Consider the following 27,015-nt stretch of genomic DNA (forward strand, 5'->3'; position numbering starts at 1 on the left):
CCCCCACACTTATAAAAAAAAATATATAGGTCATTCCGGTTCTAAAAATGGCTGCCTCTCCCTGGGGCTTGCCAGAGCATGAAATAGACTTTACATCACGTTAGCCAAGCAACAGCAACCAAGAAACTTTTCCTTTTTTTGTCGTTGCTCATTTTTCATCCTCTTTTGTTGCTGTAATCTAACATATGGTGCTTCTCTCACTCTCCTCTCCTTCAGTTTATGCCCTGAATAAGATATCAGCAGTTTGCCAGGGTTGGAATATGACAGACAGGGCTAAAGTTATGTGGAGATTTAGATAATATGGTTGTGGAACACTTTACACTGCATCCCACCTCTGCCTTTTACACTTCCCCTGTGCTGATAAGCAGGAATTTGGGGGAGGATTTGAAAATGCTTTGGATTTGCAGAGTGCCTGCTGATATGGCAAAGGGAGTCACATGACAGGCAACACAATTACTTCCTACCGGTTTGTAATCCTACCTATCCCTCAACCACTGGCAGATGAATTACAACAACTCGTCCTTTGGAGGTGGCTGCAAAGCTGCAAAACACAATATGCAAAAATAAGCTGCCCTTATCTCTATTGTGGACTGCAAATTACGGAGGCAAACTTAGTCACCGCAAATTGGGGGGTTCCAGATGTTCTTCCGGCACAACTATACCATCTCAACCCCCTCCCCCAAATGTCCACCTTCCTCCTCTTTATGAAATAGCCTCATGTTTATTTAAACTTGGAGGGTGGCAGTGAAGCGGCCGGAGCGCCATTCATTTCTAAGGTGTTTTTCTATAGCCAGCCAACCCCGGAGCCATTCATCAACTGGGCTAAGTGCAACTACAGCACAGAGGCCTAAACAGCACTTCACCGCGATGAGGGTGACATCAACTCTCCACACAAACCAGTGGGTGTGTCAAAGGAAAGTGCAATTATAGAGGAGAAGGATAAGGGAAGGGAAGAAGTGGAAAACTGCCCATAGACAGAGACTGAGAGAAAAAAAGCTTCTAATTTTGGTTCTGGCTTCAGCATTACTTTGTTCCTCCAGTGGTGGTTGTGCGATGAGCACGAACTGTCTCAAGAAAGATCGAGAGTCACAAGAACTACTGAATAAGCAAAACTCTCTCTCTCTCACACACACACACACACACAGAAAAGAGTTTAGTAGTTAAAAACAACAACAAACAAGTGGTGATTATGGTAATTTTGTCTTTGTGTTTTTAAAATCGAAGCAGCTCTGAGTGTTTGGTTTTTAAAATTGAATTGAATGCCTTTGTAAAACAAAAACTTTCACACACAAATTCCAAACCTCCACAATTTCTCAAATTCTCTCCCAAATTCAGATAAAAGGCGAAGGATTTGCATCCAACAAAAAGGTAAGTCAGGCTGGGATCGAAATTAGCGAAAAAGAAAGATTAAACCAAGGAGGAGAAACAACTAAAAAAAAGGACTAGGAACTGGCAAACACTGGTTTCCAGCTATGCCACAGTGAATCAAAATTTAAAGGCAATATGAACCAGAGCCAAACCACCTGTAACTTTGATGGAAAAATGATAAAAAAAAAAAAAAGGATTGAGACAGAGTCAAGAAGAGTCCACACTGAGCACAAGTGTATTTATCTATATATTTATATATATATATATATATATATATATATCTTCATTTATTTTAATATTTAAACCCAGTAAAAGTTGTAAATACAACTTTTGAATGAAAGGCACAGGAAAAAATCAGACGATGCTGATATAATACTCAAAAGAAAATTACAGTACAAAAGTGAACAGTTAGTTATGCACATACAAATCCCTCCAGGTTCCTTCAGACAGAAACAAATTGAGGGGAGCTTCAAAACAAGAAATCCATCAGCCCAGCTTCTCTTTATGGCTTTTCCTAACTGACAAGGGTCAAATCAGCTCCACAGGTGTTACACAAGGTGATAGTGGCTCACATTTACTTGATTATCGGCCTGCATACTTCCCGCGCTAAAAACACCCCACTGGGCATTTAGCATCTGATAACATGTGATGTGAAAGAGCCTAAGAAGGGAATTCTTTGTCCTTCAGGGTTACTTAAAGACAACCCTATACACTGCATTAGTGAAAATGCCTATACTTGTATTTGTGATTTATTGCCCCACAGAGTGTAAATCAAAACACCATGTGATTGGTGGCAAGTGTTCAAATATTCAGACAACTCTGGGCTGCAACACTTCACAAATGCAGTTAGAAATTAATTTTGGATATCTTGATTACAATTTTTAACCTTTACTTGATTGAGCTCACAGCACTCAGCACCAGCGGCAGCATCTGACAATAGGATTCATTTATCAATTACAGAAGAAAAATTAATGAGAATCTAGCACTGGAGGCCACCACTATGAAGTTTAATTCTGTTTTCTAGACCTCTTCACAATCACTTCCCTCCTGCATTTCTTTTAATCAATATTTTTTTTTTTTTTACCTAGTAGAGGAAAAACATGTCTAGGCCAAATTGATTTAATTTATCAATCCTAAAGACGGTTAACACAGCATAGGGTTTCATGTGACATTAAGTATGGCCAGTCTTTGGCCTGGATACCTGGAGTTTTTACTGAAGGTAAAAATCAGTATGCAGACCTTCCAGCTCATGCAAGATAGTGTACACATTAAGATTCCTATGGACACCTCTAGTGGGGAACAACTGGAGGCAAAGGTGCTGTCACTTTGTACTGCTTGGGTTTCTTATTACATATGGCCTCTTTGGTTTAGGCACATCTGCATTAAGCACCCACCACTATCTAATTACCCCCTTCCATTTCCTATGTGCAGCTGTTTCACTCACTGGTTCCTATTATAATATTAAAAAAAGAATAAACAAACAAACACTGAACAAACAAACAAAAAAACCCAAACAACCCGGGATGATTGCCACAATCCTGGAACCTTAAAATCGAATTATTTGAGAAGCAGGAAATCATAATTACACAGCCATGTAGGGTTTTCTTTTTGTCTGGTATGAACAACAAACACTGAAAGCCCTGCTAGTTCCCCTCAGCTTGCTATAGCTTAGCCCGTCCCTGCTGCCTGACAACAGAAAATTCATGCTACCTCTGCCTTCCCTGCAGCCGTGCTACAGAGAAAAAAAAAAGGCCATGGGACAGCAAAAATGTAAACACACCAATTTACTTAAATTCAGCCCTAACAAAAAAAAAAAAAAAAAAAAAAAAAAAAAAAAAGAAGATTCAGCGTCAAGATTCAATGTTGTAAAACACAACAGTTAAAATGGATTGAGGATTGAACAGCAGGACTGGTTATATTCAGGGCTGGGTAAAGTCGCTGCTGCTTGCTTGCTCTGGTTTGTGTTAGACTGGGTACAGAGAGCAACGCGTTTACCAGAGCCCTATCTCACCTCCATCCCAGAAGTGGCATGCCCACCCTGGCAGAGGCGAAGTTACCTCTATCCCCTCTTTATCTTGGTTCTAACCAGTATCTCTCAGTGCCACATTCCTCTTTTACACAGGAGCAAAGTCAGATAAAAGCTAGAGCTTTAACAATTCTACTTTGAACTATGATTCTTACACTTCCTGATGCAAGAACCCTTAACACCTTCATGCTCCAGTGCACAAAACGGGAGGGTTTGGGGGTGGGTGGGTGGAGTGAATGACATCATGTACAAGAACCAGGATCTCAAGAGTCCAGTGATAAAGTACAGGATCCAGTCTCTCAGGGCGACAGGCTAACGCCGACTCCATTTATTACCTGGCCGTTGCAGAGGAGGAAGCAGCAGCTAACTGTGTGAGGTATTCTCGCAGTTCCTTGGCCGCCTGGAAGCGGCCATATCGCTTTTTGGGTTTGGTGCATTCGTCCAACAGAGCATCGAGTTGTCCATCTTTGGCTATGTGAGCAGGGGGGTCGTGGAGGAGGCCTCCAGTGGTGCCCCGCCACGTAGCGTATCGTGACAGCAGGTTCTGGCAAATGGCATAGTAGTTGTGGTCCACAGTGACCCTGGAACAAAGGGAGTCCTTGGAGAAAGACAGACAAGCTTCTCTGTCACACTCCTCGAAACGGCTCTCATACCACACATCGTAGTTTTCTGGCTTGTCTGCAAGGAGACAGAGACGCAATTTAGTCGACATACTAGTCAATAATATTAATAATGTCATAACTGTTCAACATTTATTTTAAAATATATAAATGCATTTATTGGGCCAGAAGCTTATTTATTACAGCTTTCATCGGGTTAATATATATGAAATGCAGATCATATAAACTGGGATGAAAATCAGACCGGCAAAAGGTCGTGAATTCATTACAGATCAACGTGCCTTTATAAACTGGCCCGTAGTTGATATTTTACAGGTTTTTTTGCGATCAGAGCATTTTTCTTTATCTTTTATGTATATTTATTAAAAAAGATATAAGCAGGAAATTTGCATCTGACCACAGAGAATATGATTTTCAAAAGGTTACTGCAACCTATTATCCATGAAATCAACTTGACCTGACATGAGCTGACATGACCAAGGTGCTACTTTTGACATCCCACAGCAACTACCAGGAAATTCTTTTTCAAAGCCCACAGCCAAATAATTCATTTGCCATTTGTTTTAACAGAAATGAACCACTTTCCAGATTTACTGAGCAAATAAAGTTCTCTCTCCAGCTCATTTCACGTTGCTTTTTCCCCTTTAGAGATTTGGGCGGAGGAAGAAAATAACCTGGAATGACGAGAGCTATTGGTTTGTGCATTATAAAGCAGATCAATAACAGTGCTAGGAGGGGGCAGGGGTAGACCCAGAGGATGCACATATATAATCAGTGTATCAGCGTTGTAATGCACTACTCCTCTGGCTCATCAGAACAACTCAATCAAACATCCAGCACTGCCCTGTTAGCAAGGGGCCCCTGTAGCCCCCCTAAAGAGGAGGGGCACATCAACCTCAATCAGTGTAGGTGATGAAGATGGATCTGCCTGTGTATGTACACCACAAACAAACACACATACACACACGAAAGAGTAGCAAGGTGAGGTAAAAGCAATTAATGTTTAAAAAACTGGCCATGCATCGCATCTCAGCACTGATTGATAAGTGGCACAGGCCCATTCTTGTTCACTTGCTTGCTCTCTCACACACCCTCATGCACGCACACACATACACACACACACACACACTTTTACAGAAAACAAAAGAAGTAGGTTTATACTAAAGGACGTATATGAGTGCAAAAACAAAAACAAAAAAACGAACACTTTTTTGCTATATATTTCACTTGTACCTCAATCCACTCTGTTCCACTCTTACTGCAGGTCTAAGTCTATCAAAGCTAGACTCCCCACAAAAGAAGAATAAAAAATTCTAATAAGTGGAACCCCCTGGAAGAGGTAGGCTGCCTATTCTCTCAACTCCTGCCTGTGCACCACCCTCCATGTTAAAGAGCTCAGGTTGTACACAGTCACCTCAGCAGTTTGTCTTCTTAACACAACACTGAGAATGAACATTGGGCCTGAAATGCTTGTTAGTGTGGCATTGAAGAGCAAGGGCCAATTGTAACAATGCACGTTTGTGTTAAGAGCGCATTATTGAATGTGAGAGAACAGAGACTGCATGTGTGTGTGAGTGTTTCAAATGATTTTGCATGTGTGTATTTGTGTAAATCAGGGAGCGACAGCATTGGGGAGTGAAGGAAATAAGACTGAGTGTTTCCAAAACCACTGTGGGTGAAACTATCCTCAAACACTATAAACTCAATGATGGGGAATGCTTCCTTTCGCGCCACTGGACTGTGCAAACACAAGGCACATGGCCCAACATGAACACAGCATGCATTTTATCTCGCTCAAACCCACCGCATCAATATGGATGCCCCTAACGAGAAGGTGGAACGGCACGCAGCTTTCTGCGTGTTTGATTTGCAAATCAATTGGCCTCAGTTTAGACTGATGAGATTCATGCCGCACACTTTAACGTGCTTTCAATCTCAGGCTCTAATTGTTGGGATTGGATTCTCTGCTTGTGGAGCCTTGAGAGGTTACTGTGCCTATTTCCTGCTGTTGTCTGAAACGTGGCCGTGACCCCATAATACTCATTACTGCCGTCATCCCTCTTCTTCCTGCTGTGCCCTGACACTTGGCACATACACAAACGGATCAAGGCACACAACTATACAAGAAGCACGCGAACATTCTCGAGGCTTAAACTCTGAATGGCCAGGGTAAGCAGCTTGAATTGTCAAGCTTTAAATGTGTCAGCCAAACAGAAAGAGTCCCAACCTGGATTGTGCTTTGAGACTGGCAAAGAGCCACCGACAGGGTGGAAAATTTGAGTTACTGAAAAAAAACATCAAAATATTTACTAAAATCAAGTGTAAACTCAAAAGCAAAATGTATAGTTGCTGGAAGTGTGTTAAAACACATCTATTAGTTTTCTGGTGTCAGATATTGTAAAATGGCAAAGCAGCAGGACAGAAAGGCAGTGAGTCTCAGGACAGACTGAACGCTCACTCTCTCACACACTCACTCACACACACACACACACACACACACAAACTAATGATCTCTACATTAAATGATATTTATGGTGGAACCTCAAAACCTAGTGACACAAAAGCTTCATTATTTTAGAGCCGGACTGGGTGGCTGTCCCTCTTTCTCAGGTAGCCCCAAGAAAGACTGGTGAGGTGGTAGTGGTGGTAGACTGAGGGATGAGAAACTGCCACTGAGAGCGTGTGATGTATAACACTCTCGTCCTTGTTATGAGATTTATTCTGAGACTTAAAGAACTAGGACAGTGGAGCTGGCTCGTTATCCAAAGGATCTTTTCTTTGATGGGGACGAATACGTAGCAGGCAAACAGGGGTGCATGAGTAGTATATTCTTAGAAGTCATGAGGCTTCGAGCATGGGCAGATTTGCCCACAGCTGTCTGTCCCCTGGGGTCTAACTCGATCCTTCGTTACCGTCTCATAAGCTAGAGTCGGCCATTACAGTTAATAAGCAGCTATCTCACACAAGCATAAAACAGCTCCATAATTTGAGTGTGAAGTAGTCCTATGCGTTATTGTAAACACTGTCCTGTCTTTTTAGGTTACTCCAGATGCGGTAGTGTGAAAAGATTTGACACGTGCATGTTTGCGAACAAATATGAGCTGCACCGGGCTTTACTCACAAACATATGGACACACACCAACAAACATGGAACACCTGTGTGATAGGTAGGTAATGATGCTGCCACTCACTCTGCTTGATCAGCCTTTTGTCTGCCACAAGAACATTTTCTGCATCAACAACGATGACTTTTCCATCACGTGGGCCAACCGCAAAGTTATCAAAGCTGACATCGAGCAGGTAGAGGGCAAACTCAAAGTCATTGTTGGTGAGCTGCTCTGCAATGTCCATCAGCTGGCGTGCCAAGTCTACTCTCTTCTCCCAGGCTGCGTTGTAGAAGCTCCACAGCTCCTCACCCACGTAGTTGACAGCAACAACACGCCCACACGCTCCCAGGTACTTGGCGAATGGCCACCCCTCGTCTGATGGAAAGCTCTGAGAAGCAGGAAGAGATGAGAACAGATTTGAAAACATAGACAAAAAGAAGTCTGGCTGTGTAGTGTAGAGTCAACTCAAAGAAAAACAGAAATACCCTGTTGGCTTTGAAAAGCAGAGGCTAACACATGAACCTTCAGATTGTCAAAAAATATTTGTTTAACTTCCACTGAAATCAGTTTCTCAATACAGTGAGACAAAAGAAAAGAGAATTCCAAACTGAACACAAAGTTGCCGTGCTCAGCCTTGGGTACTTTTTGATACACAATTCTAAGCACAATAGTTGAATATCTGCCAAAGGATCACGTGAAACAGAGCCAGCACTGGGTATAACGGATTAAATTTAATAAAAAGAAAAGAGCCAGTCTGTGGTAAAGCCCTACAGCTACGCGCTGATGTACGCCGCTATACTCAGTGCTCCCAGAGAACTGATGGGAGGTGATTTGTGGTAGCAGCAGTTCGCAGGAAAGCCTTATGTGTTGTGATGTAGCAGCAGGGCGATTTAAACTGTTGCATGATGTTGGCTAACCGAGTTAATGCCATGTGGGCACAATGACAAGAAATCGCTGTGTATACAGGTTCAAACTGATTAATAACAACAAGGCAATGCCACTAGGAGAAAGTGCCATCATTGATTGTGCACAATACCTTAATCTCTCCCAGATTCCCTCCACATTATTGAGGTCAAACAAAAACAGGCTAATATGCACCATCATCCTCAGTCTCTCGAAGTCAAGTGGTACAAACGTACAAACATAGACCAACACAAACATGCACAGAACATGAAGCAGCTGCATTTGGCAAATATGCCAGACTGCTAAAGGACTAGATTCTGTACAGTATGTGCCAATATGGCTTCCATCTCTGTCCATGAGCTGTGGTACCTCAGACCTTGTCTACGTTTTTCTCCTCCTGGTCCATTACATTGCCGCAGGCTCTTCAAATGAGTGGAAAAATAATTTGAAAAATTATTGAATGAAATCCCTCTTTCTTGCAGCCAAAAAGTTTTGCTCCAAGTGCTAAGCTCCCATCTTTTACAATAAATTCCCCACCGCAGGCTCTATCTTTCATAATAAACACCTGGCCATATGCTAGCTTAATGATAGCCCACAATTCCTATGTAACAAATCTCTTCGAGGCTGCCGTTTCTGGCAGGCAGCCGCTGTACAGACACAGACAGAGAGATCAGGAGCGCTCATGTTTCACAGCAGTCTCAGTAGCCCTCCCTTTCTGAAACCCAACCACATCAGATATAAGGCAGGGAGCACACTGTATCACTGCAGGTAAGGTGTGAACTACTATGACTGTTGAGACTCACTTTACATTTGTGGTAATGCAATACCTCAGCAGCTTTCAATTTCTTTCGGGTTGGGGTGTGGAGGGTAGAGTGTTAAATATGCATGACTACTGCCCTAACTCTCTTTAAACTTTAATAGAATACAAATTATTTAAAAACACACATTTTAAAACCCAGCTGTTGTAGCTCAAATACAACAGCTGGACCACTACCACACAGAGACTGTGGCAGTGAGAGTGCATGTGGGAAAGAAACCAGTGCTAGGCGAACAGATGAGTTTGCACTTACAGTGCAACACTGACTAAAGTTGGAATAACCTAAAAAGGGAAGCTCTTAGTACAATTAAGACGTTTTATAGTCTACTCTGATACAGAGAGGCAGATGTTCAGAGTCCATCACAGTCTGTTTTTAGTACTGTAGAACTATACTTTACCTTATCTCTTGTTCCCATCACTTTTAAGATCCACCACCAAGAGGAGAGGACATTGATAAGTTGCACGCAATGCTGTCTTGGTCGAGCTCATTTCCCTGAGGTGACCCAATCAATTGTGAGCGAGACAACGATCTGTCCAGGAAGCACTACTTGGTTGTAGCAGCCTGTCTGTCTGTGCCTGTCATTCTTAGACTTGGCAATGACTCACCCCCAACTTCCCCTTCCCCAAAAACCTGGTGTAACAGGCTCTCTCTACATTTTTTGATACAGAAAACTTGACAGGAAGAAGAATCTGAGGAGGTAGACATGTCTCAAAGCGAAAAAGTGAAGCGAATCCTAAGAAACTACAGTGGGCTATAGTGGATAACAGTGGGCTGACTGCACTCCTAAATACAAACAACTGGCTGGAAGAGAGACAATCCCAGACTACGGAGAGCCAACAGCCATTCCTACATAACAGATTTTAGGATTAGAGATTTAACAGTCTAAATATCTAAAATAGCTTTCTAATTTCTGAAGTTGGTATTGAAAGATTAGGTGAACCGGGATCAGTTGGTGGTACATCCCTATTAGGCTCATTTCCCTTTGACCCAGTTTTAACCTCGGAGCGCTTTATGTTACTGCATATCTAAGCAGCTCTCAGTCTTGTTGACAAAAAAAAAAAAAAAAAAAAAAAAATACTTAGGCTGTCCAATGTTACGCTTAAACCTTCTCTTGCCAAACACTATTCTCCCTCGCTCGCCTCTGCAGGGCGGATGGATAGTTCTGGGGAAAGGCGCAGTGTTGGGGAGAGCCATAAAGAAGAGAGGGGAGAATACGATGGAGACAGCAAACATAGGAGACAAACAGAGTGTCTTTCACTTCTCCGCTCCAGTGGTCAGGAGGAATAAACCAGCAAAGACCTGCCTGCTAAACACATCTCTCCCTTTGTTGTCAGGTTTGCAGCCTGAATGGGAGCAAAAGTAGAGCGGCGGCAGATTGGGTGTGGGGGTTGCTGACGGGAAGGAGGAAAAGGATGAATGCCTTACGGCTACTTTCAGGCACTGTCAACGGCTGTTATGAGAATGCCTTCATGTCTGTCCAGCCCTCGTCCCAGTTTCTTAGCATAGATGTCGCTCATTCAGCGCACTGACTGGCTCATTCTGCTTTGTCACACATTACCATGGTCTTGACAACTCGTACTTTGATGCCATTTTTTATGAGCCTCCCATATTTAAGTTTCATATGCAGTAAGTGTTCAGGTGAGAGCTACTGAACAGCACAGATAGGCGCATGAAAGTGGACACATGAGCTTTGGATTCAAACTCACCTATTGCACAGGTTGAGAAATACTTTACGTGTCCCACCAATCATTCTCCCTTAGCGCTCTTTAAACGGTTACTCTGCAGAAGTCATTAACGTCCGCAATGAGGCATTGAGGGTGGGGTGGAGGGGTGAAATAAACTGGAAAGCCCAGCCTGATAATATATTCCGATGCACTATGAGCAGATTTGGGAGATTCTGCATGTGTGAGGCTTCACAGGTAGTGAAATTTTCCAGTCACCTTCCAATGATGTTATGTTACTGAAAGATGCTGAGGGTGCAAAAGTGCCAATGACACATCCCATCGACTTTTACTGCCTTAAAAGGTCTCACCACTTCTTGTTCCTGTCAGATAAAAACCTTTTATCTCCTGTTTAGTGAAAGCTTTAATTCAAAGAACCTTGTGCCAAACGTTATTATTTTCTACGCTTTTTGTGTAGAAAATCTTGTAGTGTTAGAGAAATAATGAGCCTGGCTCAGGAGACAATAAAGGCAAGGGTGGAAAACAGACCAAAAGCGATTCGTCTCATTAAAGACGAACTTGCAGTGACTTCTAGGCCCAAGTCTGACAAATCCAATCTTAAAGGTTGTGCTGGTGCACTACAGTAGCTTTGACTGGGGGTGTTTGTGCTTTCCACTCCTCTCCCTGTAATACAACAGACACGCTGGCATGCTCTGGGGGGGGGGAGTGGGCTGAAATGAAACAGGGCCACAGACAAATGGGCAGCCTCTGGAGGGGAGGATGAAACAAATGGCGTAAGAGGCACAGGAACACACACCTGCGTCCTGACATCTGCTGACAAAGGCATGCCCTTCAATTGGGCCACTCGGGGGAGGGCATGGGGGTGTGCGTGTAAGAGTTCAAAACAGGCTCTTTGTGTGTGCATGTCTATGTGAAACTGTATCCCAGGGCATGTGAATGAGAACATGCAACGTGACCAGGGCTGATAAAAACCTCTATTCAGGGGCCGAGTAAACATGAGCATCTCCCAAGATATTGTCTTGGCTGGCCTGCAAAGAAAGCCGTTCCATCAAATGTGCATATACATAAACACACACGTACACCATCCAAAACTGTGCTCACACACACACACACACACACACACACAGCAATGGCAGTTTTCAATTTCCTGGTTTTCTGCATAAATTGTCCATGAAATGTGATCTGATCTTCAGAGTCACAAATGTCAACAAACACAATATTTTTAAGCTGATAAAAGAAACAGCCATGATCATTCATGTCTTTATTAATCATAGAAAAAGATGGTGGAAAAAGTAATGGCAACACTAGACTTCTGATGTCACCTGATGACACCTGGAGTCTGGTGTTGGCAAACCTGGAGTCTGATCAATAAAACAGGAATGGAACTAGAACTACCTTCACTTACAAAAACACACAAACATTGTGAGTGTGCTATTTACAAGCAGCATCCACTGATATGCCAAGATCACTCCAATGACAACACAGAATGTTCAATGCTCAATTCATTTGAGTTGGTAACATGACTGTTGATGAATCAACCATATGCAAAACACTGAACAGGGATGGCAACCATGGAAGTACACCATGGAGGAAGTTACTGCTCTCCAAAAACAACACTGCAGCATGCCTGTTCGCCAAAGACCACATTGACACTTCACAACACTACCGGGGAAAAAACTCTTGTGGACAGACGAAAGGAATGTGTGCAAACATCAAACCAACAGTGACATGTGCATCATGATTTGGGGCTGCTTTACTGGCTCTGGACCTGGACTGCTTGCAATTGTGGAGGATTATCTTACAGGCCAATGTCAGGGTGGCTGTCCACAGTCCAAAGCTTGTTGATGCAGTAGACCTAAACATGAAAAGTAAATCTACTACTGAATAGCTTTAGACATAAAATCTTGTCCAGTTAGAGCCAGTCAACTAACTAAATAAAAATAATAAGAAGAAAATGCAGTGAAAGGACATAAATTTATACCAGACATCCTGAGAATATGGCTGAGCTGGAACAGTTTTGTAAGAAAGTGTGGAGCAGGTCTAATCAACAAATACAGGAAGAACTTGCTTGAGGTTATTGCGGCAAAAGGTTGTTCAACCAGTCAACACTGTTGACCTTTTTTTTTTTTTTTTTAAACCATTGCTTTGTACATTTAATGAGTTTGTTCTATAAAGACATGAAGGTTTATGGCTGTGTCTTATCGCGTTAGAAACATTGTTTATTTTTCACTTCGGCCATGATCAGATTACCTTTCATGACCAATTTTTGCAGAAGCCAGGAATTAGCAAAGAGTGCCATTACTTTTTTCCCAACTTAAAATGCATTATTTAAAGCAACCAGGTGCCTTCTTACTGCCACTGCAGCTACTTAAAGCATACAATAAATTAGTGGTTTGCCACAGAAGCATTCACGTGTGCTCCCTGTTAAAGCCCTGAATAGGGTGTGGAGTAAATTCTCAACATTTTCAGTCCTCAAAAAAACCCCACTGCTTCACGGCAAACAAGTCAGGACAGGACTTGCCAAGATTATATGGATCAAACGGTAATGTTGAGGAAGCATGAAGACAGGCAAATTCAGTCAAACCAAACAGTTAAAAACAGTAAACCCATGTTGCTAAATTAACATAATTCAGTGTGTTTATCAGACAGTTCTAGCATTAACAAGTCACATCTGGTCTGTACAGCTGGTTCTCGCCAAACTGGCCTTTTCTTGTGCAGCTCTCTTGTTGACCTCATGTGTCTGGGGGCAGGATGTGTGGCAAGCCCCGTCTGGCATTTTGCTGGCCATTTAAAGTTAAAATCCAGTCAGTCCACAGCATGAGCTCATACCCCACAGGGGAGCCTACACCAACTCCTCAGCCTGGCACACATGGTGCTACCCCTTTTTTCTCCTTTTCTCTCTCATCTTCTGCTGCTGCTGCTCCTCCTGCTAACCTTGCTTTCTCCCCTTTCCCATTTATTCCATCCCTAAAACCTGCAATACAGGGCAGTGATGCTGTGTTTCAGACAGAGAAACCAACAAATGCCTAGTCAGAGCACCACGCTGAGAATATGTGCGTGTTTGTAAAGAAGAATGAGTAGTGAGAAACAGAGACTGTAAAGTGTATGTTTCTGAATTTACAATAGGCTTCGCTTCTTTATTTACCAGATGTGCAGTTCAAAGAGTGCAAAGTCACAATGTGTAGACCTGGCAGCAATCTTGGTAAAGAGGAAAATCCTTGAATGGAGGAACTAAAAAGCAGTCCTATTGTTATGAGAACATTCCAGCCAGTCCTCGTAACTTCAAAAAGGTAATTTGAGGGTTAAGGTTTTAGAACTAAGGATATATGAGGCTGAGGTTAAGGTCAGGCATTGGGTTGTGATGGTTACGGTTATAGTCAATTGCTACGGAATGAATTATGGTAATGGGGTCCCCACAACTACAGAAAAATGTGGGGAGAAATCAGGGCCAATAAAAAATTAAGAGGTTAAAAAAAAAAACAGTCAGATGAGAAATCAAAAACAAGAGGTCAGGTAGGGAAGTCTGAGTAAGACCATGTATACTGTGCTTGTGCGGCACAGAGCGTAAGAGTGCGCCCATGATTCAGTGAGCTCTGCCGAGCAGTGCGAAATAGGTTAGCTGGGTTTATGAAATCTGCTGGGCTCTGCTCAGGGGACTGAGAATGGGAGCAAGACGAAGAATGAGAACACAGGGCAGTACAGCTCTGGGTTGCTAGTTTACCCTCCAATTCTAACTGATAGCTGAAACCTTTTACCAACCTGAGCCACAGTCCACCCCATAAAACACCTCTGCTGGAAGATGTGGAATGCATTAGGTCATAGGCAGTGTTGTTGACTCATTCTAGGTGGTATTGCCGCCCACAAGGCTCGGGAGGAACCCAAGTGAAACCTGGCCTCATACTTCTGGTCTGTGGGTTTGAGGCCTACATCAAGGGTTGTGTATTTCAGAGCAGGTGCCAATTATCTCAGAGGCAGTGGGGTCAGTGAGTAGGCAGACTGCTGTCATTGATTCTGCACTTTATTCTCTGTTTAGAATAGAGCCAATAGAGAGCTTTAACTTATAAAGAGGTATTAAGTATCTCACATTCCACAAAACTCTGTGATAAACTACCAGTTTAATTAGCTTAAGTAATTTTACCAATTGCAATGGTGCAAATGCCAAAGACTAGAAGATGCTATAGTACATCCTGACCTCTCATATTTTCTCTGACAGAACTAGGAGCCTGACATTTTAATGCAGTGGACAATTTTATTACTGTGGCCAAGCTGATGTGCTAAAAAGCATATTCTTGCTCCAACATTAGGCCCCGGGCACTCCATGGGATGCGGCACAGTAAAGAGCCACTCATTACGATCCATATTAGCCATTTTAACAACCCCAGTGAGAGCTGTAAGTCGGGTTAGATTCTCCCATTTTGCAGCACTACACCTTCAGAAGTTAGGCAGAATGTAGGTTGGGGTGAAGATGTAACAGTAGGAAGAAGGGGGGGGGGGGGATCTAAAAAGGGAGCTAGTGGGTGGGGTGGGATGGGGGGAGGTCAGCCACAGGCATTTAGCTAACTAAACACAGCTGTGTGTGTGAGTGAGAGTAGAGAGAGAGAAAGAGAGAAAGGATTATGGTACCACAAGCAGTCTGGCTCATTCAAATGAGGGAAACACCACAAGGCTCTGGCTTGTACAACACACACTCACACAAACCCTCCGCTTCTCTCCTCCTCATCTTCTTCCCCCCTTTCCTCTAGGGCCTCCATCCAGCGAGGGCAGCCAAAAGAGAGGAGTCGGGCTCAGATAACTCCCGGTCTTATCCTAACAGGATTCAGTCTGTACACAAAGGCCTATAAGAATAATGAAAAGGGTTTGGGAGCACTTGAAGCAGGGTTAAGCGCTGTACACAACCTCCTCTCTTATGTGCTAAGAGCATCACAATCCCCCAGACCCAAAAACAAAGGTACTAATCACAGACTAGCAACTTAAATGCCATTTACCGGTAGACCACAGCCACTGAGCTGGCCTTAGAGACCACAGGCTGTCACTTAGGCTGGGACAGCATGCAGTGTCCATGAAGAAAAAAAAAAAAGAAAGATGTAAAAACAAAACAAGCTTTGATCCTCTTTGTAAAGAGGTTTAACCCAGAAAGCCAGACCATGAGATTGCTGAGTTTGTTGTACAATCAAAACAAAAGGCACAAAATGTGTGCTACAATCATGTAAACAGTACATTTCTTATTTTTACTTTGTTAAAATTAAATCACTCTTAGCATAATTTCCTGATTATCTTCTTTCCCGGTTGTTTGACTGAAATGCTATTTAAAAAAAAAAAAAAAGTGTTCCTGTTTTACGTTATATTTAGCTGGCGTATGCAGCTTGCACGCCTTATGGCCTGACAATCGGGTAGAGTACGTTTGAGGAACAAGCTTTTGTGCCCAGAAAAAAAGTCTAAATTCATTATTTTTGCTTACTTCTTAAGTGTCATAATAGATTATCCTGCGCCTCATTTAAATCAACAGAATACCAAATGTTAAAAAATTCAAACAAGCTGCTAGCCTTGGCACTCAAAGAGCTGTGAATGTTTACTTTTACGGTAAAATTCTGCTGATCGAAATGTTAGGAGGAGCAGGAGATAACTTCACGCTTCTCTTTTTTTTTTTTCCCTCTCCTGCCTCTTATCTGATTTAGTATCAGTGTCAGATGTCTGTGTTCTTGGAAAATCTTACTATGTTGTGTGAGAGGTTCATGGCTTCTGAAGAACATGTTTCTGTGTCAGGTAAGGTGCTGGATGAAGATCTGGGGAAGGCAGGGAGAGACGGTAATAGAAAGAGGAAGAAGGGTGTCTGCGAGAGCACAGATTTGAGTCTAGAGGAGATGAGAGTACCACTGACTGAGTTAACCCCACAGGTCTGTCACTTCCTATTCTCGGCTTCACTGAGCAAGACAGGGCTGAGGACCAAAAAGGGTGCTAGTGCAGTCACATGGTTTTGGCTAGCTCACAAAGCTTAATGATTTGGTGGAGAGGACCAGGCTAAATCGAACTAATTTAAGGTTGGGCCAGATGTACTCCATCAAACACAACCATCACCTGATGAATCAGTGAGTCATCTAGCCAGAGGAGAGGAGCCAAATAAGATTCCAGCCAGGGAAATGAGAAGAATAAATTACTCGCTTTTCATGCAAACCAAGTTACTGTCGAATAAGAGGTAAAATTAAAAACCATCATGTAATTTCTCCAGCTGGCAAAGAGACAACCTGCTGACACAAGTAGATTTATCACAGTGAGCGAGAACCCTTTCCAGTCCAAACTTGTCTTTGAAACTTAAAGACAAAGCACTGGTTAAAGAGGAACAAGAGAAAACAGATGAAGTTGCATGGCACAAGAATTTTCTTGTTTGCCTGTCGTCATTTTTACTCCTCCAAAAATATTTATTCCCCTAAGCCAAATTGTCTTCCATGTGACAGGGAAGTGGGGGTGTCGTGTGCGTGTATGTATGTGCGTGTACCGCAGAGCACACAGAAAACGCATTGTTGGCCAGAACCGAAACAACACAGCAGATTGTTTCCTACTGACAAAGAAGGTCTGGTTTCTCATTGTGAAACAGGGCCGATTTACTGCCTGTGGCTTCAAAAGACTGGAAACAGAAGCCATTCAAAGGGAGAGTGCAGCTCACTGAGCACACAGCAGAAATGTTATTCACAGTATTTGACTGTATGAAGCCAGAGGAGAGAGACACACTGGGCACAAAAAACTAAACAAAACAAAACAACAGCACTGGTGACCAATGACAGGAGGAAATCATTTACAATAAATATAGTAAACTTAAAATATGCACGGAGTGACACTGGCCTCTTCAATGAAGATGCAAAATGAAGCACCAGTGTGACAGAAGAGTGATTCATTGTCAAAAGCAGTGTCAGCTTTCCTTAAATAACTAGTGACTACAATAACATTCATTTGTTAAAATCAGTCCTTGTGCAGTATCACTATCTTCTGCCAAGAATGGAGATCAAGGTGTTGTAGTATCGCACATCTTCTGTTCAGTCTCTAAAGATGCCATTAATTCTTTATGGTCTAATGCTGCCCAACCGTGTGCAAATTTATTCCTCATCTTCTGAGTTCAGTGATGCTGGTGCTCAGGATTTGTGATTCTCCTAAATGGCTGGTGTATTTTATTTGTATGTTATTCATGCACACATCCCATACTCATCATTTGTTATCCCTGTCTTGGTGTATACGCAGACCTACAATTTTGTCTTCTACCCACAGGTCACAAGTTCAAGATGAGATTCATGATTCATGAGCTCCTGTAAACATTCAAAAGCTAGGTGAAGCAGGGAGTGAGAAGCGCTGTGGACAATGTGTGTGATGTTTTTGTGTGTTCCTCTGTGTGCCAGATATATAATGGGGGGGATTCACAGAGCCTCGGAACTGGGGCATAATGGTATTAAAAAACACTGATGGAATTAGAGTTTGTGGAGCGTACACAAGCCAAAAAAAAAAAAAAGAGGCCGGGGGAAGGATGACACAGACAGCAGACGTGAGTAGGAAAAAAAGAGAAAGGAAGATAGAGGGAGGGAAAGCGGCCAAACAAGGCTAATCAGATTTTATAGATTGACCGGGCTAAAAAGCTGATCTCGCCTTTTGTCCTCTGAAATGCCTGGAGGTTTCCAGCCCCATGTCTAGGAGCAGGCTGGAGGTCAGAGTTATTGAGTGTCTACATGGACCATGACCATTGTTGTTGTCCCCTCACAAAACACAGTCAATGCCAGATTGAAATTGAAATTGATTAGCTGCTGGTAAAAATCTGTGAGGGACAAGGAAGTGGAGACCTGATGTCACAATTTCTAATTTTGCCACAGATAACTCATAATCTAACAGTATAAAAATATAAGGGATTCAATCTTTCATCCTCATAAAAACTAGAGGTTTTGTCCATTTCTTCAAGTTTAACTTAAACAACTTGTGTTTTATGTTGTGCTAAAGTACAGACATCAATATATAAAAAGGTAAAAACCCAAAAGCTATTGTTTTGGAAAAATTGTTATCATTTAACAGCACTAAAAAAAAGTTGCCCTCATTTGTTTTCCACAAGTGCCAAAAATCCAATGGACATAGATGTACATTAAAATTAAAAACAACTTGGACGACTAACAGATGCATCCTTAAATAATTCAAAACTGCCCTACATAATGTGTTAAATATGCAGTATTCCTGCCAGCCAAAATCTCTCATCTATTGGGCATCAGCTCTTTAACCCTTCTTCAAACTAAGCGGAAGTTACACGCCTGTTATTCTTGACGTAGCCTGGAGTTTAGGGAGGTTGTAAGGCCTTGTCTCCGATTTATGGGAGAAGGAAATATGAGGATTCCCACCCTGTAATTTCCTGGGGGCTTTGTGGGCCAACACCCTGGCTTTCTTTTTACTGAATCTCTTACACCTGTGTAGCACAACTAAGCCAGGAACCGCACAGCTGGTGACACAACTCAGCTGACAGACACATCTTTTTTGAGTGAGTGTGTGAGAGAGAGAGAGAGAGAGAGAGAGAGAGAGAGAGAGAGAGAGAGAGAGAGAGAGAGAGAGAGAGAGAGAGAGAGAGAGAGAGAGAGAGAGAGAGAGAGAGAGAGAGAGAGAGAGAGAGAGAGAGAGAGAGAGAGAGAGAGCGAGAGAGCGAGAGAGAGAGAGAGGACTCTTTTAGAAGCTCACTGTTAAAAAACTGAGAAGCTTCAAACTGTATGAAATGTGTACACATTGCTGTAAACTGACAACACACAATATTTAAGATGTTGTACAGAAAGTAAAAATCTTGGTACCTGTAACACAAGCGGCTCCGGGTTAAATGCCAAAGTCATGAGTAGCTGCATTCGCTCTGTGTCCTTAAGGTTCTTGAGCAGGAAGCTGCCTGAGTCTTTGGTCTCCGCATATCTGCGGACCACACGGTCCAACAACCTCTGAGATGGGCAATGCACCAGGTCTGACCAGCCTTCCACTACATCTGGAGTCAGAAGACGAACATCGCCATTGATCCGGGCAAATTCAGTCTTATACATTGCCTGGATAAGGTCGCACCGTGGCCTGCCTGTGGCTCTCTTGCAGATTTTCTGGTCTATCTCAGCCAACTCCTGGTTGGAGCCAAGCCGTTTGAGCACCACACGACGGGTTCCCTCCCTGGGCTCACCGTACTGAGCAAAGTAAACATTCTTGACATTGAAGACATCTAGGAATCGCAAGCGACCCCAGGTCTCAAAGGAAACCTGGCCGTTCATAAACTTGCGGCACCAGCTGGTGCCAAAGCAGGCGGGGCACTTGTTGAGGTTGATGAAGCGTCTGTCAGTGAGCTCATTCTTCTGGAAAGAGGCGAACAGGTTGTGGGTGTTCATCAGCAAGATGACAAACAATCCCACCACCAATAAGAGCTTCAGACAGCGGTACAGGCGGCCAAGTTTGAGAGGCAGGAAGCGCAGCATGATGGGGACAGGGCAGGGACAGGGCAGGGGCAGGGGTGGGGGGTGGGGGTGGGGTCTTGAGGGAGAGGGAAGGGGAGAGGTAATCAGATAATTGTCAGGGAGTTAACTTTAATGCCTCTCTGTCATGGTGTACCGGGGTAGCTTCTAAACCGGCAGGAAGGGGCGAGGTTGGCACAGCTGCCCCATGCCATTCTCTGGCAGAGGCCAGTGAGTCATGCTCTCCTTCCCTGGTGTTTGTGGACAACCTTGAGCCAGCAGGCCTGAAATCAAGCAAAAGACAAAGAGATAAGGGGACTCATTACATCAGGGCAAATTAAAAAAAGCTACATTTCATGGCACAAAGAAAAAGGCCATTTTGGTCAAGGATAACATGTGAAAAGGTTTATTTAATTTCTCTACTGCTGGGTCTGCAACCTGAACACCTCAATATCTCCAATAAAACATGGAGGCACTTTCTCTGGCATATGAAATTGTCTCACAAATTTGAATTGCTTGGGTCATTTGAGAGATTTCATTACTTTTTCAACAGAAATGAGATGGCCCACAGCCAATGCAATAAATCTGCCTGTGCCGGTTTGAGCTCTCTTTGGGAAATCATTTCTTGTATACTCGCCTCAATATAAGTAAGATAAATAAAAATAGGGGAAAAGGGAAAATAAAGTGTCAGTTATCAAATTAAGAGGAAATGTACAACATCCTCTCCTAGTATAAATAAAACCGTCCTGCACTGTGTAGAGGATTCCTCAGAGGACCTTCCTCTGCAGCTACAGAAGTATCTGTCACTTGTCTTGTGATGCACAGTAAAATAATACATCTCTGCATACTTCAACAGTTACACGGAGCTAAGAATCTTTATTTTTCCCCCCACTTTTCGCTTCACATGGAGGAATCTTACTTTGCTTTGTAAAGATACCCACGCTGTGCATAGTTTAACCTTTGATCAGAGTTCCCCTGCTTCATTTTTATCATGCTTTGAAGTCGTTTCTTTGAAAATGGCTGGTGTCACTAAAATAATGTTTGTGGCTGGGGGAGGGTGGGGAGTAACTTTGAATACCTCTATTAGGTATATCGATGTCAGCAGAGAAGGAAATGTGGAAGAAGAAACAAAAATCTAGGCTCACAGGTCAAGGACAATGCTGTCAGAATGCCGCAGTAGCCCTCCCATGGTCAGCTCATGATGAAGCCACGTTAAGACGCCCAATCAGCTTTTTAGAAATGAGTCTTGTAAGTCTTATAAGGCGCTTTAGGAACGACAATGACTCAGGCCGTGCAAATTAGCCATCCTCAATTAGGGCTTATTAAGACATGCCTATTAGGGCAGCTGACTCGAGAGGGCATGGCTAACAAGCAGGCTCGCTACTGTGATTAGTGTGCGTGTCAATGAGTTCTTTACATTTTGCTTTCAGATCGAAGAGGCTGAGATCTGGAAATACACGGGGCTGGAGGCAGCCAAGAGAGCAGTGGTTGTGCGAGATGTGTGGCTGTGGAGTGTCAGATAAGAAGCAGACTACCCCAGTTCTTACCTCACACCTCTGACTGACAATACCTTGAATAGATCGGGCCAACATCAGCAGTGAAAAAATAGCTCATATCTAAAAAGAGAAACTACTGATGGCTATACTACATACTTTAAAAAGAAAATACGGCCAGTGGATTTTTCTTTTCTCATCACAAATTTCAAACTTAAATGACACAACTCAACCCAACAGTGAACATATGATTTTCTTAAGGGATAATGAGTCACAGGTTTCCTTTGCATGTTTTCAGCAGAACCAATCTTTACATGACCGAAAACTTATGTAAATCTTTCAGATCAGATTTTCAAGGCATGGGATATTTATTTATATTTAACAGTCATAATTAAACAAAATGAGAGTAAATTTAGGCTGAACACATGAATTATGCATTACATTTTTGAATATATTATTTGGTGCCCACATTAACCTGATCTTAGAAGCAAAAAACCTAAAAGCAAAATTTCCACACAGATGATTCTTCATGCATTCAGTCAGAAACAGGATCTCTTTGAGCAAGCCAAACAATAAAAAGTTGGTTCATCAGCATGACCTTGACAAAATGCCTCGAGTGTGATAAATGAACCTCAGCCAATTCAAGATTATGTTGTAAAAGAACTCTAAAACTTAATTGTGGAAGAAATATTTATATTCTGCACAATATCATTAGAAATTGGAAGATACATTGAGAGATGGGAGGTGACGGAAGCAAGTTTGTGTGAAACACTCCCTAAAATAAATAAATAAACAAACAAACTTGGTAGAGTCAAAATGATTTGTGCCGTGCACCTTCTGCTACATGGAGTGAGAGAGGAGGCTGATTGCTCGAGGAGAAAACCGAAAACCCCGTTGCTATAAGATCTCGATTCAAGCGGCATTTAGCATTTGACACAGACGTGGCTGCAAGATCTTCAGAGTAAAGCTGATTTAACTAGGATCAACAAAGGGCTCAAGGGGGACACAAAAAAATAAATAAAATTAAAAAAAAAAAAAAATTAAACAAAACCCTCTGCAAGGCTAGAAACGATATTCACCTGTTCATCCGTTAGAGAACACAAGGAAGAGTCATGGGAGGTTGGAATCAGCTGTGAACATGACGCAAACGTTGCAGAGTACTTAGATGCACATTCTTGTGACTAACACAGTGAGGATGGGGCTGCTTCCTCTTCTCCTGAGAATGTGTTAGGCCCCAAATACCTATGGAGTGTTACCTAGATTATATCAATGGCCGTACTAATTGCTCGAGTGAAAGGATAAGTTAGGCACACTTTTTTATTCCTGTTAATGAGACTGCTAAGGTTTTGCTTAAAATGTGAAATGCACGAATCTACCACGAGTGGCTTATCCTTGATTTTATACTTTTGCTTAGCAAGAGACAGCTTAGCATAAGAATTGGAAGGCTACTTGTTTTTATAGTCTGCTGCTGCACACAGTAATGTGTGAATGAGACCCAAACGTTCAGCTTCATTGAATGGATGGCATGGTAATTTAAGATGGGGATATTTTTCCCCTGGTAATTATCCCACTAGACTGCTTCTTGAGAAATTTACACCTGCAAAACCATTTATTTAACTGTCTCGCTGTCTATTGCTGCATACCACCCATTGGCTGTGAGTTCGTTAACAGGACGTGCAGAGAGGAAAGCTGACTGCATACGGCATTATGGCATGGTTGCCTATTCAGATTTTTGACAAGGGTAAAGTTCACTTCAAGCTCAGAATTAAAACCAGATGCTTTTTTTTTTTTTTTTTTTTTCTAAAACAGATGTAACCCACTAGAATAGAAAAGCACTGAAATTTAAAGCAGTGTTTTCTTTTGGACAAGCCAGATTGTAACCACAGAAATTTTAAATTAGGCCCCCTAGTTCCTCCCCCACAGTGCCTCTGCGCCTTCTGCAGTCTGCGGGAAATAGGGAGGAGAATCCTGTTTAGAATACGCACCAAATTACCTCTCATCATAAACAGCCTCTCCCAAAAGTGGGGTAAGAAAGTTTTTCAGTGTATTCAGTCTACAAAAGTATGTTGGTGAGCGCTTCGAAAGAGAAGCAAAGAAAAGAGGGCAAATCAAAGGATGCCTGACTCCTCATGCATGGGAGATGAGTCTCGCATTCAAAATATTCCAAGTTTGGCAGATGTTAAGAGCCGCAAAATGGCTCATTACTGGGACAGAAAAGGTGCAAGATAAAGCAATAGGCCCCGTGTTAGCTTAAAACAGAATGACAAAAGGTCGGAAGAGATGAAGTTGACATCGTAACATCCTAATATTTCAACTTTTATTAAACTTAAATTTTCACAGAATACCCACGATAAGAAAAGGGCTTAGAAAAGAAATTGTGCTTCTTGAATAATCTTTTTCACAGCTCATTGTGTAAAACTGGTTTCTGATAATAGCATACGAGGGCACGGCTACTCTGGGGCTAACCCATTTCCTTCACTGCACCTGAGGCAAAAACTTCATTATGATATAATGAAGTCAGGCCACACATGAACACATTTGATTAATTCCAATGAAAATGCAAAATATACATTCAAAAAGGAAGTGGCGAAAATGACTGGAATACAGTGATGGAGTAAACAAAGGAGGGAGAGACAAAGCGAGAGAAGAGTGAAAAGAGATGTACCCAAATGTGGAGCTAATGGACAACAAGGTGAGTGAAACTTGAGTGTTCTTATGATGGAAATGAATGGAAAGAGAGGATCACTTGAATATAGAGTAGCAGTTCTCCATCTCTGAATGGACAAACGCACACATGAACGTGTGTACCCCCGGGGACCGCCGGAATTACCACGAAGCGCTACTCAAAGCTCGGAATAAGCCTCCTCTGACTCAGCCCCTCCCCTGCGTTTCAATGTGCGGCTCTAGCTGGAGAGAGGAACTACTGTTGCCAAGGTTATCGACTGAGGGAGTCAATAATGTTTGATCACAAAAACATTCAGCCACAGCTGGATTTCCTCAGTACAGAAAACACGTAGACCGTGATGGATAGATATAAATGACAGCCACATCCACGCGCCTAATGGAAAATTGAGTCCTCAGACTATGAGCAGCAATTAGCGGCATCCCCACGTGAACATTAGTCCATTCATCTCTGGATGAAACCAAATGATAGAGGTTTTAATGAGAATATCAGTGGTGTCTGCTTTGCACCAAACCGATGCAGGTGTTGGGAAGGACAAACTTAAACTGGAATGACTTGATTCTTCCAACGTGTTTGTTTTGTTTAATTCAAACAGCTGCACAAATTTCCAAAGTCGGCAACACTCTCTCTGTTTGAAAAGCTGTCATACATTGAAATCTCCTGTTATTGCTATTGCGAAACAAATGTGCATCGAAGTGAATCCATGCTTGAACTGATTAAAGCAAGACATCAAATCAAGGTTCAGTTTAAACAAATGGAAAATATGTTTGGAGAAGGGAGGATTATAACTGAATACCTGACAGACATTATTTCATTTAAGGTCTTTCCTCATGTAGCTCCATCTGTTATAGAAGTTGCTTTACGCAAGCATGATTTAGTTAGTTTGGAGGTCAAAAACAAAAATATACAGCTCCTGTGGGAGCTTTTAGGCCACAATTACAAGACATTCCCCTACTGAGTGCTGAGAAACATTCAAATCAACCACCAGCAGAACATCTTAAGTGTATCGGTCTATTTTCATTGTTCCCTTGTCGACTAACCTTGCAGAAAGGCTCCACAATTAGTCTCCTGTTACGGAAAAATTAATTCTAAGCAGCCTATTCTATTCATTAGACTGTAAAGAGAAATTCCTTAGGACTTATTTTAGTAGCTTTATCTGAACCAAACCAGCAGGAGTGTTGTGGTAATCTATTTTTCCCTTGAGCAATTCAAGGGCATAAGTTTGCAAAGAGGGTACAATCATAATTATGCCACAGAAAACCTCACGCTCAAGTCATTTTTGCTATTATATGAAATTAGGCTTTGGTGTTCAGTGCCTCGGCTGCTCTGTGTGATGGCCAAATAGCTCAACCTGCTGTTTACTTATGCCAACAAGAAAGGCAAATGCATATCAAATCAATCCAAATCAAGTCGGCCAAGTGGAAACCTGTTGAGGGTGATCGCTTCCGACTATGCAAAAAGTGCGGGCAAAAACACGCTTGCTTTAATAAGACTTTGTAGGGGAGTCAAGTCAAGCGCGCTGGCGCCTCAAGGAAATGCCTAACAATAATTATGGCGCTATAATTGAATATGTAAAACCATAAAAGTGGAATATGCTACATGCCCAGGAGGGTTAAGGGTAGTGTGTGTTCACATGTTATCTGTCTAGCTGTGCACTTTCCTGTGGTTTTATGAATTATACTGTGTTGTTGTTTTTAGATAGCCCCCCAGCCCCCCCCCCCCCGGCGAACTGTAGACAAGTAACATAAGTAGTCCGTTGGAGATGCTGTTTTAACAAAAATTAAAAAGCACCACCAGCTCTAATAGCCGTGATAATAAACTTCCTGTTACCCTTCATCGGCTGTAGTGATCTGATAAGGGAGTTTGTTTCAAACAATACAGTGTCGTCTTGCATTTCATCTTATCATTTGATCGTTTCGGGAGCAGCAACACTGACGCTCCGAGCATCAAACATCGTCGAACATTCGTAGCATTATTAGTAACATCACACACACTGGAAAACGGAGTTTTTCCCTTTATTTAAACTAGTCAAGTAGAAGATATAAAACACTGGCGTATAAAAAGGTTTCCGAGACATGCCAGGTCACGTTAGTGTACACACACACCACGGACTGCAAAAGACGAGAAACAACCGTGAAACAAACCTGTGTGACTTTTTCCTCCCCGGGTCTGTAACAGTGAAATGCTCAGCTGCTCAGTTGTTATCGTTCCTCAAAGTTGCTGCTACTTACTAGGCGGAAGACGGACACTTTAAAAAAGAAATCATGGCAGACAATATCGAGACCAAGCACACACAGCTTCTTCAAAGCTCGACGGAGATCTCTTATCAGGCGAACTCACACGGGCTCCCCATGTCTGGCTCTTAGGTATCTAGCCAGCTAGCCTGCTAGCTGCTGAAATAAACAGTTGGGATGTTCACTCTTAACTCTTGCTATACCGGATCTAGCCGACTGAACGACGCGCTCCTCTTCACAAAGGACACCGGTGCTGGTGCTGAGCGTTCTCGTCCATATCTGCCCGCTTATCGCGAGTCCCTTTGTGGCCGCGGAATTGCCTCTTTCTTCTTCTCTCGGGCAGCAGCTCACTCCTCTTCAACACCACAATGGGTTCTGTTTAGAGTCTTTTCAGCACCAACCTCTTGCGCCTTTACGACAGCCGCAGTCTGTTTGCGACCGCAGTTGCTAGGCGATTATTCTAATAGTGTCTTGTTTTGAACGCCGCCCCCAGCGCAAAGTTTATGTCTATTTGTTTTTTTTTCCTCATCAATACACGAACATATTTTGGGGGGGAAACAGTAACATAACCTATACATTAAGTTTATAATAGTTGAATTTAATGTGATCAGAAGGAAAGTTATATTGAAAAAAAAACTTTACCTTCACGT

The 27,015-nt window shown here is 42.5% G+C and overlaps 1 protein-coding gene across 4 annotated transcripts; it reads right to left on the reverse strand.

Moving 5' to 3' along the window:
- Nucleotides 1–1,602: 1,602 nt before the first annotated feature.
- On the reverse strand, nucleotides 1,603–26,768 carry dipk2ab (divergent protein kinase domain 2Ab). 4 transcript variants are annotated; one of them, XM_067486578.1, is made up of 4 exons: nucleotides 26,569–26,768; nucleotides 19,326–20,239; nucleotides 7,206–7,509; nucleotides 1,603–4,072 (listed from the first exon to the last, which is right to left on the reverse strand). In XM_067486578.1, the coding sequence occupies exons 2-4, from the start codon at nucleotides 19,977–19,979 to the stop codon at nucleotides 3,726–3,728; spliced, it is 1,305 nt and encodes a 434-aa protein (XP_067342679.1). In that variant the 5' UTR covers nucleotides 19,980–20,239; nucleotides 26,569–26,768; the 3' UTR covers nucleotides 1,603–3,725. The 4 variants fall into 4 exon arrangements, with proteins under 4 accessions (XP_067342679.1, XP_067342678.1, XP_067342680.1 ...); XM_067486577.1 differs by having other exon boundaries at nucleotides 26,276–26,768; XM_067486579.1 differs by lacking the exon at nucleotides 26,569–26,768 and adding an exon at nucleotides 16,238–16,307 and having other exon boundaries at nucleotides 19,326–19,462.
- Nucleotides 26,769–27,015: the final 247 nt, after the last annotated feature.

This window comes from Channa argus, chromosome 19 (genome assembly GCF_033026475.1).
Source record: "Channa argus isolate prfri chromosome 19, Channa argus male v1.0, whole genome shotgun sequence".
In the NCBI taxonomy this organism is placed as follows: Eukaryota; Metazoa; Chordata; class Actinopteri; order Anabantiformes; family Channidae; genus Channa; species Channa argus.